Source organism: Symsagittifera roscoffensis, chromosome 5, assembly GCF_963678635.1.
Source record: "Symsagittifera roscoffensis chromosome 5, txSymRosc1.1, whole genome shotgun sequence".
Classification (NCBI taxonomy): Eukaryota; Metazoa; Xenacoelomorpha; order Acoela; family Convolutidae; genus Symsagittifera; species Symsagittifera roscoffensis.
Genome location: NC_087066.1, coordinates 62,424,782 through 62,445,794, shown reverse-complemented (window position 1 = coordinate 62,445,794; position 21,013 = coordinate 62,424,782). Strand labels below are relative to the sequence as shown.

Below are 21,013 nucleotides of genomic sequence, written 5' to 3'. Positions count from 1 at the left end.
TGGGCTAAGCGTAAGGATGCCCTTTGCTTTGTCAGGTTCGTGGTGGATCGTATCCCCACTCCTGTTTTGGGAGAATGCATAAAGATCATTCGGCAAAAGGGAGTGGATTGTGAAAGGAACTTCCTTAGGGCACTCCTGGAACTATATCAGGACATGCCATTGACTGTGCCAAGCAAGGAGTCGAGTGATATGGAAAGCTATCGCAAGTTGGAAGAGGTGAGAAGATATTCAAACAAAGAATTGAAGGTGAGCCGAGAGTTGATTGAAGCAGTCAGAGGACAGAAAGAGTTTGCAACACTAGGGAAACTGAAGTCGTTCCAATATGTGTCTGGCATACCGGGGATGGCGTATAATCCCTTCGTGAATGAGAAGCCAGGGAAGCGTACTTCGACTATGAGCAAGTCATGGTACTCAATTTCTGGGTCGAACGTATTAAAGAAACTGGGATGCTGATGGTGGAACAACCCAAGCTGGGAATTATTTTGGAAGAACGAGTGGTCGAACCCTCGGTTCCCGAGCTAAAGGGGCAAGTGAGTTTTGATTGTGGTTCTTGGGACGGTCCCCTGAAAACCAGTCTAGTGACGATGTGGGAACTCATGAAGCCTTCTTGGTGCCCTCATCCTAATGCCGGTTTAATCTGGGACATGACGGCGGATATTACGTTAAACCTAGATGATGATGCGAGTTTACATGATCTGGCCATGATACACCATCTGCTGGCCATGAAGTCGACGAAGCGGAAGATCAATCCATCCACGGAGCTGCCTGAGGAAAGTCCATCGAGCGATTGGTTGAAGCAAGGCACATGCTTGGCTCAACAAAGTAGGATGGAAGGGCATGTTTGCAACTTGGGACACTGCCTGATTACGCTGAGCGAGCAGCATCGACAACTGGCACGATTGTACGGAAGATTGAGCATGTCAGATAAGAGTGCCATAGAGTTGGTTGCAGACTGCCATGGGGTTACGGACGTGAACCTGATCACAGCTTTGGGATTTTGTAGCATGACGAGTTCGATAGAATCACTCGAGCGCCTGGAGCGTGCCCATGAGCTAGTGACGTCCCTCAGCGTGGAAATATTCCCTGGAGCATTACAGACAGAGCAGAAGATTGGAGGCTGGCGAGAAGCTCTAGAAAACGAAATGAATCTGAAGGATAGTGAAGCCTATCACAGACCTACTGGTTCAAAATATATGGTGGGTTCAAGCTCCGCGCCATATTGTAATAGCAAGTATCCTACGCACATGGTAGTGATGGATGCTAGGACGCAACAAGTGTTGGTTGACCAACTTTTCTCTTGGCCAAAGTGCGTGAGGTTGGCCAGAATGTCAGAAAGGTCATATGACTTGTTGGCAAAGATCTTTCGGGCAGTCCCGAAAAGATCTGAAGGCGAGTTGCAAGACGTTGTGGGTGAAGAGTTCATGAGACTGAACGAAGGTAACGTGAGTGAGTTCCAGAAACAGAAAGCGAGTGGAGCGTTACCCACTGAATTCCCCACCATAGAAGAGAAAGACGATTTACATAGAATCCTGATGGAAGTGGAACCGTTGCTGGGAGCCTCAGGGTATCGGACCCGAAGGAACATAGTGAGGACCCATGGGGAGTATCCTTGCCACTGCTTGGCGCAGACGTTGTGGTACCCCAAACGCGGGAATCTGATGCTAGTATGGGACGTGGAGGAGTTTTACTCCACGGGGTTGCCCGATCAGAATCAACAAGTGTCAATCGTGGTGGTTAGCGCCATGCTAGCAGTGAGATGGCTGGAGGCTAACGCAGACACAAGTCAGCAGGAGACGGCCGTGCCGACTCCTGAGCAGCTGAGCAACGTGAAGATGAGTCGTGAATTGGATCTTTTCAGAACCACCTGCAAGGTTCTGAGGATACCTAAAGTCATTGAAAGAATATGGTCAAGGCAAAGATTGATGCCTTGGTTCCGTGCAGTGATGACATCATGGATGTATGAACGCGCGAAGCGTCACATGTCAAGGAACACGGAAGCCTATCAATCTTTCCAGCTAGATATAGGACCAGGAGCCTATAAACGAGCATTCCTGACGCACAGAAACGCGGTCACCACAGCGGTGAAGCGGGTAGCTGGAACGCCTTGTGTTACTGAAGAGGAGAAGAAAGAGGTCTTAAGAGCTGACCTAGAACGAAACGTGAGCCTATGTCTTCACAACAGCTTTTGCAGGAACCGGGAGCAGAAGGTGAATGTGGACTTGCTACCTTGCTGCAAACCGAGGCTGTTGGAACAGGAGAGTTGGGGCACGGCCAGCAACTCCATGGACATGCTGGAGAAAGTGTTGGAAGACAGCGAAGATCAAGATGGAGAAGTGATGGAATGAAGATGACCAAAGAAGAGAAGAGAAGGAGAGAAAACTTGATTGTCTTTGTGTGTAAAAACTTGAACAAATCAACCAAGTTTTGATTATTGAACTTGTGAAACTTTTTGTTTTGATCTAGTTTGGTCAGACCAAACTATAATGTTGCAATTGTTAAAATTGTTGAAATTGTTGATTTTAGTTATGGCTATTTATGTATGTATATGAGGAACCTAGGTGAGTATATTTACCTATTTATTCACGACTGAAGTTTTTAACCTGTGTAAGACATAACTTCACTGTGTGGCGACATGGTAAGTTTGAGTAAACTCGCTCTGGAAGGGTGGGTAACTCAAGAACTTTCCTAGCCACAGAGTTTCTTAGTTTTAATATTGAAAGGACCGCATAAATGACTGATTATACTTGGTGAGTAATGTTAAGTTAATTTTAACGGGTGCGTGGCCGTGCCACGTCCCACTTTTTAATCACAAAAGAGCAAAAAGAAGTTTTATGGCAAGACGACGTAAGTAGTCAGAAAAGAAATTTTATCTGGGACACTCCTCATGGTGCAAATTTTGTGAAAATGTTGAAAGGCAGTGAGATGTAGTACGATGCCATTTGTGAACACGTAGTGAGTTGAGGTGGAGTAGATAAATTTCATTTTCTTATGCAATTTGTAAGATTGATTACAGAAAACTGGATAACTACTTGACGATAACCCGGTGTTATGCGATCAATAGGGACATTGATGGAGACTTGTCCGGGGAGTATGTGCCATTCTGCCAGATGACACAGACACAGCACAACCTTCCGGCGACGTAAAAAAGAACGACTAAAGGCCTTATGAACAAAAAAGTGTTGCGAAGGAGGGTCAGAATGTTCTAGAATTTTTATTTTTAAAATTTCGATTGAAGAATGAACATTTCTGAGAAATAGAAAAAAGACGGCCATTTTGAATAAAAAAGACGAAAGACAGAACAACGACAGAAATTGTGAAGAACAGTCGTATCTGAGACGAAAAATACGAAGCCTCTTATCGTGGCAATAACACACGATAAGAACCTTAGCGACGGAAATTTGTGGAGAAGGAGGCTTCAGTGGGGGAAGAAATATACCACGGAACCCTCCCGGGACACGAAGAATAAGAGATAAGAGTGTTATCTCAAGAATATTACGGGAGCGGAGGCTTGGTCCCCCAGAGACTGTCTATGTGAAGGGACTGTATAGACTGACTGTATAGCTGCTATAATGTCATAGATCTTAATTAACACCGTTATTATTTAATATTTCAGAGCATGAGTAGCTAGGAAAGGGAAAGGGTCAATCCATCTCCAATGGATTTAATATAGAACTGTCACACAAAAACATAATAAAATAGGTTGTTTGAGCCGTGTTTTTAATGACAATCACGTAGTCTGAGGATCCGAGACTCAGCTATGTGGTTGTGTTCGCATGTAAACGAAAGCTGATCAAAAGTCGTTTGACTGATGGCCTAAAAATGGTAACTTTTTGCTTTGCCCTAGACAGACCAGAAAATCAACTGGCAAGGTCGAGACGGTGAAAAACGAGTAGAATTAAGGTAACTGACGCCTGCCAGTCGTTAATAGGTACTTTTTCTACGCTCCGTCGCTGTGTGATATTTGGGCGAATGTTACACCTCATGGGCGAAAAAATTAGTTGCAACGGGGTCAAAAAATAAGTCGCGCAATGGTCGCAAAACTAGCTGCGACAAAGTCATAAGCAGACAAAAAATAGTTTGATCAAACCAATAAACGACAAACATTTAGTACTTAGCTTGAACCTAAAACCTCTTTGGTAGTTCTGTAAGGTATTCGTCAGTTGAAATCTATTCGTTCTAAAAATACCCTCAATCGAAAGCAGTTGAAAGATTTTCCCAATCGAACTCAATTGAGACGTTTCTTCTCGGTCTAAATTTCTTTCTGATGAAAAACTGCTCTGAACTCTTCGGACCACGGATTGTTTTTCCTAGTCAAACATAATTGAAATATGGATGAATTGGGTCATAGATGGCTCGAGTCAGGAAACATAAATTGCAAACACTGGTCGCGGTAATTTTTTTGGTCGCCCTGTTCGCGGTCAATTTCCTTCAGTCGCGCTGCTGGTCGCACTTGATTTCCTTTGATCGCACTGGTGGTCGCGGTTAATTTCCGGTCGCATCGGTCGCGGATACACTGCTTTGGCCTGCAATATCTGGAAAAATCAAAATTTGATCACGACCGACTGGTAATAAAGACTCAATCTCGACCCGGGTAAGTAGGTACCCTCTTGAGTTTTTTATAAATACTTAACATACGCTTCCGTAACTTCCAAAAGTTAAAACTACAAAAATTTTCTATCGTGTTATTTGTATGAGTTATATCAAAAAAAGTTGGTCAATCTACGCAAAGAAAGTGTTTTTTTTTTCGAAATGAGATGATAAAGTCTGATGACAATGAATTGTAAGTGAAAAATCGTTCATCGTTGAAAAAGAAATCCATTTTTCACTAATCTTGAGTCTAAAATCCAAAAATTTCACTGATTTGTGACATATTTATCACTGCTTCTGATTGGCTGATATAATGTTCTGCCTTTTGTTCATTGCGCCATGAGCGAGTACCCTAAACTATGGACTTGTGCTTGCCGTTTATTTACTTTCATTCCCTCGGGAGTTTTAAGCTTAGTTCAGTGGATTGAAAGAAAGTCAGAAGCAAACAAATTTAAACTTGGGGCTATAAACAGGATACATTTCAAGATTTCTTCGTTTATTTCATTACTTTTCAATTCCGCTTCAGCCATGCAGGTTAATATATAATTTGTATGTATACTTTTTCTTCTTTCAAGTTCAAACCAAGGTCATATAAGTTGGCCTTTGCCTTTTGTTATAATTTTGCTTATTTTTTATGTTTGGAAGTCAAAAATCCTTCATCGTTGAAAAAGAAATCCATTTTTCTTACAAAATTTGGGTCTGAAATGCAAAAATACAAAAACTCCGCTTGACGAAAATTAAATAGCTTTTTTGAAGTATCTTTTCCCGGGCGACAACGAAAAGTTTAAAACATGTTGTCTTGGTTGGATAAACTTTGCCCTAGAATATAGTTCAATCCCACCGCTTTAATTGATAGGACACAGAAATTACGGTAGAAACAGGTTTTTACAAAAACAATGAATTAAAATTTTTGCAGTACAAAGTTCGAGGCGAGGTAGCGGTTTTTTTATGTTTATTCCCTTAAGTCTCAAAATATGGTAGAGCTTGGTGGAACTGCAAGCTCGAACTCTGTCTCAAATTTTGAAGAGATGAAAAGATAAAGATTTGTAAACTATCTTAAGAGTTGGCAACTAACACCCCTGTTAGTTTTCGCAAAGACAAAAAATCTTAATTGATTTGATTCAGTGATATCCCACAATAGTTTAGATAAAATTTTAAATTAATAGACCAGGGAGAGAGCTGATAGTCCGATGGATTTCCATGCCAGACAGTTGGTGGATCTCAGTTCTCGTTACAAAATAGTATTCTGATGAAAATATTCTAAGCGTTTAAATTTTGCGTGCCAGTTGGACGGAATGGAAATACCTTCGATTATAAAAATGCGAGTAACCCACTCGACACCCAATTGAAACTTTTTTATCGCAAGCTTTTCCGCTGGCGAGTAGTAAAAAATGGAAATGAAGGTTATCAGAATGAAGCGGAGAAAACGGTTGTTACACTTTTTTCTAGTTTTGCGACAATTTTCCTTACAAAATTTCTATGCTTCACTTTTTGCACACTTAGGTAGAGAATGAGTTTGTATTGCTGTAACAGGAAAACAACACAAAAAACTTTGAAGTAACGACTGGAATTTGCTTTTGTATTTGTATTTTTATAATTATTAGCTAAATTTGTGTTATTTCTATCAGTTTAATCAAAAAACTTTTTATTTGGTCGATCTACACAGAAAAAAAACGTTTAATTTTCAAAATGAAATAATAAAACCACAGCTAACAATGATGATAAAGTCACAGTATGCCTCCAAAACTTCCTGTTAAATATTTTTTTATGTTTGTAAGTGAAAAATTGTTCATTGTTGAAAAAGAAATTCCGTTTTTTAGTAAATTTGAGTTCAAAACGCAAAAGTTTTAGGAAAATTCCGCTCGACGAATATTAAACAGCTTTTTTGAATTATCTCTGCCCGGGCAACAACCAAAATTTCAAATACGTTGCCTTGATTGGATAAACTTTGCCCTAGATTACAGTCCCATCCCACTGCTTTGAATATTTTCTCTAGTTGATAGGATTAGGAAATAAGGGTAGAAACGAGTTTTTACAAAGAAATGAATCAGTTTTTCTGCAGTATTCAAAATGGAGGCGAGGTGGCAGTTTTTTGTGCCCATCCTCTTATGTCTCAATCCTCTTAAGAACTCGGTGAAATAAAGCGGAGAAAATGGTTGTTACATTTTTTCTAGTTTTGCGACAATTTTTATTGTTACAAAATTTTTATGCTTCACTTTTTGCACACTTAGTTAGAGAATGAATTTGTATTGCTGTAACAGGAAAAAAACACAAAAAAGTTACGAAGTAACGACTGGAATTTGCTTTTGTATTTGTATTTGTATAAGTATTAGCTAAATTTGTGTTATTTGTATCAGTTTAATCAAAAAACTTTTTATTTGGTCGATCTACACAGAAAAAAAACGTTTAATTTTCAAAATGAAATAATAAAACCACAGCTAACACTGATGATAAAGTCACAGTATGCCTCCAAAACTTCCTATTAAATATTTTTTATGTTTGTAAGTGAAAAATTGTTCATTGTTGAAAAAGAAATTCCGTTTTTTACCAAATTTGAGTTCAAAACGCAAAATTTTCAGAAAAATTCCGCTCGACGAATATTAAACAGTTTTTTTGAATTATCTCTGCCCGGGCGACAACCAAAAGTTCAAATATGTTGCCTTGATTGGATAAACTTTGCCCTAGATTACAGTCCCATCCCACTGCTTTGAATATTTTCTCTAGTTGATAGGATTAGGAAATTAGGGTAGAAACGAGTTTTTACAAAGAAATGAATCAGTTTTTTTGCAGTATTCAAAATGGAGGTGAGGTGGCAGTTTTTTGCGTTTATCCCCTTATGTCTCAATCCTCTTAAAAACTCGGTGGAACTGCGAGTTTGAGCTCTGTCTCAAATTTTAATGATAAGAAAAGATAAAGATTTGTAACCTATCTTGAGAGTTCGCAGCTGATACCCCGGTTTGTATTCGCAAAGATAGCTATGTCATAATTGAATCAGTGATATGTCACTATAATTTAGATAATTTATGAAGTAATACACTAGGGAGAGAACTGATAACTCAATGGATTTCCATGCCAGACAATTGGTCAATCTCAATTCTCGTTAGTAAATAGTATGCTGAAGAAATTATACTAAGTGTTTGTGTTTTGCCTACCAGTTGGACTGAGTGAAAGTATCTTCAACTACAAAAATGCGGGTGAATCCTTCGACACCCAATTTGAACTTTGTTATCGGTGAGTAGCAACAAAGGGAAATAAAGGCTATCCGAATAAATCGGAGAAAAAGCTTGTCATACTTTATTCTAGTTTTGCGAAACTTTTTATTATTACAAAACTTCTATGCTTCATTTTTTGCCGACTTAGGTTGAGAATGAATTTTTGTTGCTGGAATAAAAAACAAGACAAAAATAATTACGAAGTAACTACTGGAAGTTGCAAAACTTCTGCTTCAACAGTGGTTGATGAAATTTTTGGAAACCAGAATTTTTTGAGAATGTGTAATTCGTACCTCATTAAAAATCGTCAACCGCTTATTATGAAATTACCAAGACTGTTTGTATACCTAACAGGGCATGGCTCTGAATGTTCCGACTCCACTGTATGGTCAATTAAAAGGTTTTTTGGTTGAATAAATGACAAAATATATATATATACATTTTTTTCTTCTTTTTGTCCCTCAACTGCTTTGTAAGATACAACGGTCGTGTTAGGCGTCTCTTATTGTTTTGAGAGGGCTAAATTGCTCGCCTCATTGCAATTTGGAACGCAATAACTCGCCACTTACGTGTGTTATAAGAACGCATGATGTCACGCGTTAAATATCACAACTCGACCAAATTAGCAGTTTTTCAAACCACCGTAACCCAACCAAGAACAACTACAAGTAATTGTTTGAGCTCAACAGTATTTCTCAGATGATATAATAAAACTTCCGTCGAAAATGCTTAGTTATCAAGTCAAAAATTGACTCAATAAAAAAACCAACCAAATCATAAACATTCAGCAAGTCTGAACAGCAAGTTTGCTCGTATCAGGGCGATACTTTGAATGCTCCGACAGTGGTTTGAGCGAGCTCTTATGGATTGAAATTCCAAAATGTTTGTGAAAAATATTCTCCCACATGCTATTAAGTTCAAAATGATACATTTTGCATATAACAAATTAATGTATAGACAAAATATCAAGCCTCAATTCAAATTGGATCAGTTTCTAAGACGGATTAAATTTCATTTTATCCGTTAAAATCGAATCATAAAAAAGCCAAGCTGGCAATCTTCAAACCATCATTGTTTTCACGAAAATTGATCACAGGTAAAAATGTTTCAAATTTGAGCTCACGAAAACAATAATTTCTAAAAGCCACTTATAAAAGTCGTAACAACAAAGTATTGGCAAGAAAAGCACAAATCATTTATGAAAGAAATCATCCAGAATTTGGGAAACGTTTCGATCTTTGGTACACCAGACGAAAAATTTCACACACAATCAATAGCAATTGCTTGTCAAAAGATGTTTAAAGCTTTGAAGAAAACTTTGATTTTCGCTTCGGCCAACTTAAATCACATTCATGAACTGAAATTAAACTGTATGATTAGAATCAGACTAACTGAGGTTTCCAGAACTGTTTTTTCATTGTTTTACTCTCTGTTTACTCGTTTTTCAATTTGAGGTCAAAATTAGGTTTCCAAAACTATTATTTCTACATTCTCATTACTTATTTTTCAAAATTAGCTTCTTGTCACTGAGAAAATTTTTTATATTTCTCTTGAAAAATTTTTAAGATTCAAAAGGTTTTATTATGATACATAGCTCTACCTCAATTGATGTCTGTAATACCTTTTTTGCGTGAACAAGATATATGAAAGCACACCCGACTACTTTTTTTCCTTTAGATGAGTGCTCCAAGTCTTATAAAACTAAAGGAACATTCAATTAACAAAACTATAAAAATTGAACTTAGTGAAGTTAAATTTGAAGCAAAGGTTTTACAACGTTTCTTTGCACCACACACTTAGCATCAATCCTGACTGGTTTTTTTGTTATCATTTTTGTGCCCAGACTAGTGTTAAAACATAAATTTTTTGGTGAGACAATTCAAAGGTTCCTTTGATTGAAAAACAGTCAGGAAAAGAATTGGCGCAATTCACTAAGCCATTGTGCAAATGAAGACCTAAGGATTATGAGCTTCCGAAATCAAGTAAAAGATAGCAGGGATCAGATTGTTCAATGTAATCGAGATCATTTAAACGAAAAACTACTTCAGATACGTTGCAGGGAACAAAGAATCTTGAAGCCGGGACAAAATGTAATGCATTTTGGCAAGGCTTTATAATTCTTAGATCCCTGAAAAGTATCTGAAATAGTTTTTCGGTTAAATTGATCAATTAGTAGGAATGAACGTTTTTTTTACAATATCAATTTATGAATCTTTTTCTTTTACACATTATCAGTGCGAAATTTAGATCAAGAAGAATCCCGCAGTGAGGTTCCATCGATAATAAATGAATATTAACAGTTTTCGTGGTCAAAACTATTGCAATTATAATTACAGTTTGTGATCACAGATTGTAAAAACTAAAACTCGGCTCTACAATTTGATATGCAGTTGAACACATCTTGATCGGGATGGGCAGTAAAAATGGTAAATGGTTTTAGGAAACAAAAAGATATTTAAAAGAGTTTTTTAGCTTGCATTATTCATTCCTTCTAAAAAAAGGAAAACTCAAATCCAGTGATTTCACAAAATTTTCTTTGTTCTTGAAAACCATTTACCATACTAACTGCCAACCTAGACCATTTAAAGTAAGATAAAACTTAAGAGAAGCTGAAAAGCAGGTCCGATCCTATCCTGGAACCATCCCAGTAAAAGGAGACTTTAGCTGATGCAGAAAAAAAATAAAGTAAAAAGTATTTTTAATATGAGTCTTACCCAGTATAATTCTAACAATTTATACAATTTATGGCCTTATGTCAATATTAATTTTTCGGTCGAAGTTACATCGGCTAGAAGGCAGCCTGTGCCCTACAGAGGCGACGAAACTACCTAGTTAAAGTTAAGAGATTTGTATATTATCATGTTTAGGCATTTTTAAGGTTTTTTTGAAGTTTTTTTTAAAAAAACTTTAAAAAAATGAATTGAGAAAAAATGAAAAAAAAAATAACAAAGAACAAACAAAAAACAAAACAAACGGAAGTGGTGACGTTTGTTGAATCACAATGGATTCTAATTGATTTATAATGGGTTACAAATGAACTAGAATTAGTGAAAAAAATTCAAAAGCCAGTTGCTTATAATCAATAACAATCTATTATAATAAATTATATTGACTTAACCTTAATGAAAACTTTCTAATATTAAGAGACGCCAGCTTAGGCCATTTTTTTCCTGATACGAGAAACATTTATAAAATAAGCAAAACATCCTAAATCTCAAGTAATTCAACTCAAATCTTTGAAAATTCTACAAAAAAAAACTTCTTGAACATCAAAATTTTGAAAATAAAAATTAAACTCAAGTTTTCTTCCATATTACCGAATAAAATAGAAAATTCATATTGAAGCAAATTAATATAATTATTTGACACATCCAAAATAAACAAATCTCGAAAATTTATTTGGTCTACACTCATTCTCATTACAGCTGATTACTTACCTTCTAACCTTCTAACTCTGTCAAATTTTTGCCCTATTATCTAGTAAAAACGAAAAGACCATATTGAAAGCTAACTCTTATAATTATCCGATATTTCTGAAAAAAAAAACTTCTTGATTACTTCTAGCCAAAAACAACTCTATTATGTCTAGCTATAAATTAGCATTTGAGGAGTTTGACAAACTTATAAAAATACTATATACAAAGTTTTGCAGATCTGTACAACCAGAAGGAGGACTATAGAAAGATTATCAACATCATTAATCAAACAGGGGGAAGTGCGAGTGGAACTTCAGGATAGATTCAGGAGTCAAGCACCCAAAGCATCAGTACCAGGACCCCAGTTATACGTGAGTTTGAGCCCTTCAAAATTCCCGAAGAGACCAAAAACTTAGATTTGGGTTCTAGTATCACAGCTAGAATCAGAACAGAAACCACGCCCAACGACACGATGGTGCGTACCTGCAGAACCGCATTCCCGGCTAGCCGAAAAAACTAAATATCTCCGGTTTGAGCTATAGTAATTAAAGCAATTCGTCACAAAATTTGATTGGCCAATAAAAATCATTCAGTTTTTGCAGACCAGTAGCCACAAAAACTGCAAAGAAATTAAAGAGATTTGATTGGTTGATACTATTAATCTCATTCAATAAATTGACTACAAATGTGCGACTACTTTTTAACGCATAATTTTTTGTAATTTTGTTTGTTAAGCATTTACTTAAAGTGAATTAGAACAAAGTCATGAAATTAAACCAGACAAGATAACGAAATCAGATCAACTCATTAAGCAAACTGATATCGGTAACGCTCAAATAATATTAAAAATAATGAGCAGTATTTCTGAAAAAAACCTTTAATTCTAATCATAATGTTTCCAATATAACTAATATTAATTTTTATTTTCAACCTAGCTCACATCCTAACCCTCAAAACTAAGTAGTCGACGGCTTTCTTTTCCGGAAAAATAAATCAACTAATAAAAACATTTACTTTATTTGTTCAGAAAAACCTTGCAAAACCCGTGTAACCTTAAAGTCAGATTTGACCCGAATTATTTTGCCACCGTATCCGAATCATTCCTATGAGCCAGCCGATCAGCAACTAAAAGAAAAGAAATTCAAAGACAAATTAATTGAAGAAATGAAAAAAAATCCTGCGCAATAAATGAAAACGGCGTACGAAAAAACAATCGAAAAATACAATCACGAGATAATAGTTCCATTCAATAGTTTGCGATCATCTCTTTCTCGAGCTCAAAAACAACTTTTACCGGCAATTCCACACAGCATTTAGGCTGTACAAATTCCACCAGAATGGGCGAAAAGTTCTTCGGGAAAACAATTCTTGCTTACAAATGATACGAAAAATGGCGTGACAATATATTCGACGAAAAAATTTATGGAGCGGCTAGCTTCCTGTGAGACTATTTTGTTTGACGGTACATTCAAGACTGCGCCAGACCCATACTTTCCAATTTTTGGTGACTTTGAAAATCGCAAGATTCCATTAGTGTTTGCTCTTCTTACTGGGAAGACAAGCGACCATTACAAAGTTATGCTTAATAATCTTTTAAAAAAATGGAAAAAATAGACAAAGTTTTCACACCAGATAATATTTTGTCTGATTACGAAAGTGGATTTAAAGCAGCTGTGGCAGAAGTTTTTCCAAAAAGTCGCCATATTGGCTGCTATTTTAATTTTAAACAAGCACTTATCAAAAAGTTACGTTCACTTGGCCTCATAACTGCCTACAGATTCAATCAAATGTTCAAAAAGCAAATGAGAAAAATTTTCGCCCTCGCGTTTTTGCCAGTAGCATTAGTTTGAAATTGTTATCGAACTTTTGTGAACTTGCCCAAGTTTTTAGGTTTGAAAACTCGTTATCCAGAATTGCAAAAATTTACAGAATATTTTGAAAAGATTTGGCTGGATTTTTTTCCGATCAAATTCTGGAATGCTTTTGATAGAGAACCAAACTTCCGAACGACTAATTGCTGTGAGGGCTGGAATAGTCGGTGGAACAAAAAATTAGGAAGAAAATGTTCGATTTGGCTCACAATTAAGCAATTGAAAACTGAAGAATTTTTTGCGAAAGAAGCAATAAAAATGTTCAAATCGGGTCAAGACCCACCGAGACAATCCAAGAAACTAAGAAGAGTGAATGGCCAAATAACCGCACTCAAACTGTCTTTTCAAAAAAGAAATTGTAATATAAAGGATTTTTGGTCTGGTGTTTCAGTTGTTTCTGCTTTGTTATAACTTGTTTAATATTCGACATAATAATCCATAATTGTAATATTGGACGTAATAATAATCTAATTGAGTAATATGAACATTTATTTTAAGGCTATGCGTGATTTAATTTTTTTCGGCTATCCGGGAACGAATTTTTTTGTTCCCGGATAGCCTTTTCTAAAAATCTAATTGAGTAATATGAACAATTGTTTTAAGGCTATGCGTGATTTGACTTTTTCCGGCTATCCGGGAACGATTTTTTTTCGGCTATCCGGGAACGAAATTTTTTTTCGGCTATTCGGGAACCAATTTTTTTTTCGGCTATCCAGGTATTCGGCTCCGTGACATGCCACCGACACGATAACACATTCATATAGGGGCAGTAGCATAAATCTGGTTATCAAGTGCTGAAACTGATTACAATGATAAAAAGCAACAACAACTGGAGCTTTCTCTACCAGGACAATATTCACTTAAATGACGAGCACGGTGTCCCTTTTCTATGCAACTGCGTCAAATCTTTCATATGCCAATATTTTAACAATCTAGCCCGGCCAAAAAATGTACAAAACAATGAAGCAAAACAATTCTGTAAATTGGTCCGTCCTTATCAACGGTCACACAGAAATTTCAATAACCTTGCTATGCCTCCAAACCCCTCATACAATTATATGCCAATATACTATCACTGAAGCTAGTTAAGAAGAATTTGGTATAAGTCTGGTACGTTTGTTTTGGAGTTTTCAAGATAGCCAATATTAACAAATAACTTCTTAATTAGCTTCTTTGTGCTTATGTTCATCGATTGCAACAAAATAATCTTTTTTTGGGGATTGAACAAATTCAAAAAAAGTAACAAATTTCAAGGGGTTGCAATTTTTGTTCCATTAGGTCAAGTTGGGTGCCTCTCAAGCGCACTAATAACATCACTATATTGCCTCTCCAGCGCACTTTACCTTAAACATTTTCATTAGTAATTTCATTTTTACTAATGTTAAAACTTCTCTTATTATTGATTTCATTATCAAATTTTCTTTTATGCTGCGGCAACATCAACCCAAATCCAGGTCCAATTGTACAATTCAATGACATATCGAAGAGACTAAACGATTAGAAAAACAACATAAAAATTCTCCACCTGAACTGTAGGAGTTTAAACAAAAAAAATTCATCGAAAGTATGACAGCATCTGGGTAGAATTTAAAACATCAAAGAACAAAACTGAAAAATCAAAACTATTAAGTATTTCCTATAATCCAAATAAATCCAACACAACAGAGTTTGTCGATGAACTTGCTCTGTCAGTTGACAGTTGACTTCGCAGAATCCTATAATTTAAATATTGTTATCATGGATGGCTACAATCTTAACTATTTGAATGCCAAAGAAAAAGAATCCTTGGATACAATTCGACGTCAACTCATTCAAAAACACTGAGTGACTGGATTATCACAGATTTAAAATCAAACGAACTGAAGAAAAAAGGTTTAAATTTCACTCCACCAAAACAACTGATCATTTAGCTACAATTTTGATACCTAAAACAAAGTGAATTGATAAAACTGTGCCGTTTAAGCGCACAATTTACATATAGTGAGCTGTCTGATAAACCGCGCACCACTCATAACATTCTACATTCGCAATGACAAACCAAAGGTAAACTTGAAAGACGATAGTTTCACATCGAAATTTTTTATTTATTTGTTTAATCTCAAACAACTGAGCGACAGAAATGGAATATAATAAGTGACACAAGAAACTCGAAAAAATCAGTAAACAAAATCACACTATTAAAACATTCATTTGGTGAGCGATACTAAACAACTTCAAAATGGCAAATGTTTTGCATTACAAGTTTTCTAGACTCGGAAGTTGTTTTGAGGAAAAAAATAATGAAAAAGTAATTGATCCGACCATGAAAATTACAAGGACAAAAAGGAACTGCAACAAAAATTTTGTTTCCGGTTTGTAAGTGAAATTAAATGAAAAAAAGAAATAAAAAATTAAACCCGAATAAACCACCCGGACTTTCTGATCTTCCAGCTTGGGCTCTAAAAGATGGGTGCGATGAAATATATCCACACCTTACATATCTTATAAATTAATTTATTAAGTACAATTTATTTCGAACTAGACTCAAAAGAGCGATTGTTACGCCAATATACAAAAAAGATGATCCAGAAATAGCAGAAAACTATAGACCAATCTCTATAACAGGTGCATTCTCTAAACTGTTCGAGAAATCACTATAAAAACAACTCAATGAAAACTTAAAACCTAAAACCTGCTCAGCAAAACTCAATTTGGTTTTAGAACCTCATAATCAACGATGAACGCCATCCTTTATTGCACTGTGTTCTTCCGCAAATCAATGGATGAAAATAAATAGGTTGCCGTATTTTTATTAGATTCATCAAAAGCTTTCGATGATTCTATCAACCACGATCATTTAAAGAACAAATTGTATGATTTGGGTTTCTCTGAATCGGCAATTGAAATGATTTATAGCTTCATAACAATAGAACTTTAGTAAACAATACTGAATCCAATTTGATCTCACTTCACCATAGCGTTTCTCAAGGTACAATTTTGGGACCCCTAATTTTCAACCTATACATAAATGACTTGAACAAAAATTTAATTGAATCTTGCAAAGTGTTTCAATATGCAGATGATACACTACTATTTTGTAATGATATTGACATCATCAATGCTCTACAGCTATTGCAAAATTTTTGTCAGAATTTGTCTCTGTACTTCACAATTTGTTCTCTAAAACTCAACACAAAGAATACTGAGTTGATAATATATAGCAAAAAACATCAAGGTAGAAACCACAATTCAAAGTCCAGTATATTATTAGATGATAACAAAATAGAAAAAACGCCAGAAGTTAAGTATTTGGGGGTCATTCCAGATCAATTTCTTACGTTTCAGGGAGAAGTTAAAAATATATTAAGAAAAATGGCTGGCAATATCGAAACATTACAATCGATAAAAAACCACTGACAAAAAAAAGATTACTACTATTGAACGCTTTAGTTATAAGCCATCTGCACTACCCAGCAATAATATTCAGCAGTTTGACATCCAATCTAAAAATATCCCTTGAAAACAACTCAGTTGAGCAATAAAGACCTCCTGTGGCAGAAGAAAATTCGATTCTTCATCCGATGTTAAGCTGGAATACAAAGTACTTCCGGTTTCCTTGTTTCTCGATTGGAAAATATCTTGCCATTTATGGAAAATCAAAAATAAACTACTACCGGCATACACAAAAATCAAGTACGTGAACAACATAATTGACAAAACAAAAAAAACTAAAAAACTACACTTTCAAGCAAGACTCAGCAGCCATTATGTCGAAAATTGATTTTTTTTTTAGAAAATCAGTTCTTATTTGGAACTAAATTCAAAATGCAAATTCAAACATAAACAGCTGCAGTTTAACTTGAACAAGACTATGAAATTTAAATTTAAGGAAAATTTTCTATCGATTTTTCGTGAAGATCCTTCTATGGCAACCTATGGAAAAACAACATGGAAACAATTTAAGTTTATTTGATGTTGAAAATCGAACCATTAATTTAAATATTTTGTAAATAAGTATATAACCCAGAAAATTTGGGTGACTAACACTTGCATAAAAATATTAATTGTCATTTTGCAATTAAAGTGTTCATTTTTTTATTGTATCAAACAAGTAACGTTTTAATCCGCTTTTAATCGATTATAATTCGTTTTTTTTTGAATTTTATAGAGACTGTCAATAAAAATCCATTATAATAGATTTTTATCCATTGAACCTCAGTGGGGGATAGCGAAGTGAAATGAACAATACCTACTCTACGTATTCACAAAAAATGGAAACATAGTGCGGATTATTTATCCTAGATTGGCCAATTAGTTGTTATCAAGCCTCAAAAAACTCTTAAGACTTCTGGAAAACAAGTTTTAAAAATTTATTCTCAGAACTGCAACAGCTTTGTAAAAAAACTTCATTGATTGATAATTCAAAATGTAAGTTTTTTCCGAAAAAACCAAAGTGTAGTTTTAATTTAATAAACGACGCCCTTCAAGAACAACGCTAGCTAAAAAGAACTCGGAAAACGTATCAGACTTACTTGTATGGAGTCGCTTCGTAGCTCATCAACTAATGCATGAAAAAGAAGCGTTTAAAACCACGGGTACAGTTTCAAGCTTTAAAAAAAACTCAATTTTTAAATGGTTTTACAACCAGTGATTCATCTGTTTTTGATACAACTTTAATGAACTATAATTGATACTTGGTTCTTTTTCTCCCAATTTTTTAAACCAATTACAATCTTTTTTATTTGCCTATTTTATTTGTGACCTCATACCTAAGCTGCTTTTAATTTATGTTTTTCATAGACGTGAGCTTGTATAAAATTTGGAAAACAGATTTTTATCTAAAATAAAACACTGAATGACTCAAATATTTCGAGTTTTTACCACAAAAAAAAAGAACTGGAATGAGCGGTTTTGTGGTAAGAATTAACGTTAAGATGAGCCAACATAAGACAAGGCCAGGGGCGGATCTAGGATTTTCTCGGGGGGGGGCGGATTTTCAAAAAGTTTTCAAAAATTTTGACGACCTTTTTTTTAGGTCGACCAAATTGATTTTTCGAGCTCTCCCAAAGCACGGTTTTGTCCCTATTTTGGCAAAATTGTTTGCGCCGCAGGCAAAGTTTTGAAAAAACAGGTCAAAAAAGGCGTTTTTAGGCACTTTTTGGAAAATTTTGACCGAAAAATTGCGTTTTTTCGGCGAGCGCTCCCCCCTCAAAATTAGTATATATTGGCGCCGAAGGCGCCTTTAGAAAGTTCTTAGGGTCGGTCGGCCAAAAATGGATTTCTTAAAAAGTATCAATGGGGGGGGACCCTTTGGGTCGGCAGTGGGTCGAATCCCTGAGAAGGGGGCGTCCGCCCCCCCCCCCCCCCTAAATCCGCCCCTGGACAAGGCATCTCATGTTTAGAGGTGTCGTTATTGACACCATTTTAATTATAATATTTGGTGTGAAAACAATTTAGCAAAAAAAATTTAGAACTATTTATAAATGACTAGATTTTTTAGGAAATATAAAAGATTATAGTCACCTAAAATTGTCACAATGATAATAGATAATAGTTTTTTTCAAAACCTATTGATTTTAGTTATAACTGTCAGAAAATCTTGACTATATTTCGTTATAAGCAATAACTTAGGCATAAACTTAGATGCGCAACCACAAATTCCGTAATTAAAAATATCATTGAAAAAAAAGTTTTTTAACTCAAAAAAAATGGAAAGCTTGTTAGCTTAAAAAACGAACTGCATACTCAAGGGAATATTGCACTTCAAAAAATTGCATTACTTTAAACCTTTAAAATAGCACGAATGCTTTAAGTTTGAAGCAAGTTAAAAAAAACTTGGGTTGACAGCTCAATAAGCAATAAATTCGGCTAGTTTATCAGAAAAGATCGACAATTTAAGCAATTAATTTCAAGCAAGTTGATGTTTTCAATTTTTAAGGCTAGCTGGGTTTATACTAATCCAGCTGTCAATCCAGATAGTTTCACCATGCAACGAGGTTAATGCATTCTTGTTTTCTTTGAGGATTTCAATGAAGTGCAATCTTCTCCTGAGTTTGCAGTTTGCTTTCAAAACTTACAAGCGTTCATCTTTTTATTGAGTGAGGGTTTTGTATTTAATGAAATTTTTAATTGCGGATTTTAATTACGATATACTTTTTACCTTTCAGAAGTTCAATCGAAAATTCATAATCATTTCAATTTGGATAATGAATTTCTAGCAAAACCGAAATTAAACAATCAGCCAGCGATTGAAACCCCGCAAAACATAAATTAAGTTCAGCCGCACCTAATTTGTGATGGGACGGGTTGAACCACTAACTGATCGCTGTGAAGTGTTTTTTTTTTCCTATCAGAAAAACTGATTTTTAAACAATTTTTGTTTGTTAATTTTGGTTTTGATAATATTTAAGTTTTGTGTTTCATTCTTTGTGCTTGTAAGTACAATGTTTTATGCTAAAAGTTTCAGGTGAGTCCTACTTTATACAAACCTTGACAATGCCAGATTTCCGGTATGTTATGGAGCGTGTAGTTCAAGAAATGCTGCATAATTTTGATCAAATATGAAATACTGATCAAGGAATGGATCAACCAAAAAAGGGCAAAAGTTGGTTACAAAAAAACTAGGAAGTAGCAATCAAACTAGGGTACAGTTGCGTGTGCGTCTTGAATTAATATTTGATGCTAGCTTTTTTGTTGTTACTACCATTCAAAACGAGGACGAACTTTGCCTTTGGTTGGTTTTTTTCCTTGTTTGTGTTTTTTTTTTCGAAAAAAATGAATACCTAGGATAATAATTTGTATGTGTCGAATGATAATCATACTAAAACGCTTTTAATTGAAATTTAAATTTATCAGCAAACTTCCAAAACTTGTTCCAAAAAAATATATTTGCACTAAGGAACCAAAAATTTTCATCAGACAGGTTTATACATTAAGTGTTAATGCTAGGCATACGGCAAACTAATAGTTTTTGCAGAGAATCTCCACAATCAAAAAAATTTGGCAGGGAATGCAAACAAAACCGTTTCCGTAGAAGAAAAACAAATAGTATGAAAATAGCAAAACAGTCATTTTTGCCGTGCAAAAATTTTTTAAAATACGTGTTTTTCCGTCAACCTGGACAAAATAACCTGCGTTTTGCAAAATTTTTAATTACAAAAATTGCATGCAGTCAAATTTTTCTTTTTATGAAATTATTTGATGATCATTTTTCCATATCATGAAATTGTATGACAATCATTCTTTCTATTAGAAAAATTGAAACCAATTTCTGATTTTTATTCTGAAGTTTTGTGTTTTTGCCCGAAGCACGTTAACTAAGAAAGGTTTCTCTAGAGTTTAACAGGCAATTATAACGTATAAAAACCGCTTGTCATTATTTATGATACCTAAATTGTTGATCGGATTGCAAAAAACTAAACTTTCTGAATACGGCGCTAAAAATTCTACTTAGAGAAATTCAGTATTTGAAAAAAATAGCCTTCATTTTGACAATTATAGGGGTTTCATAGCATATAAAAACAATTAACACTATTTGTTCACTACAAAAAAAAAACGTTGCTTAACTTTTTTCATAGACTCCATATATGAAAATGTATGACAGACATTTTTCTTGTATGGACGTCAACCCGGATAAATAAACAAACATATATATAGAAGTCACGTGAAAACCCACCCTAGCCTATATTCAGATACTTTCTAATGTATAAGGGGTCAGAGAACGATTTTTTGTAGGTTTTTAATTGTTGCTGTACAAAGTTTTTTCCAAAAATAAATTTTTCAGTTCTGTAAAGTATTTTTTACTTTGTATAGTTTATTGACAAAATTTACTTTTAAAATTTTTTGTTACTACCGTAGTACAAGATTGAGATAGCTTTTTTGGTACAGCATTTGGTTCCTTAGCAACTTTGCAAACTCGTCGAAACGTCGTTTTTGAAACCTGTGGAAG

General features: G+C 35.0%; 1 protein-coding gene across 2 annotated transcripts in view; it reads left to right on the top strand.

Annotated features, from left to right (window-relative positions):
- Window positions 1–4,505: 4,505 nt before the first annotated feature.
- Window positions 4,506–21,013, top strand: part of LOC134846112 (dentin sialophosphoprotein-like) — a 23,555-nt gene continuing 7,047 nt past the window's right edge. The window contains exon 1 of one of the 2 annotated variants that reach the window (XM_063863330.1): window positions 4,506–4,591. Coding sequence is in view for 1 of the 2 variants with exons in the window: in XM_063863329.1 (XP_063719399.1) it covers window positions 5,116–5,121 (6 nt within the window). In the remaining variant the exon portion in view is untranslated. Of the gene's footprint in view, window positions 4,592–5,097; window positions 5,122–21,013 lie in introns of those variants that run through there. The other variant, XM_063863329.1, reaches the window with a different exon arrangement.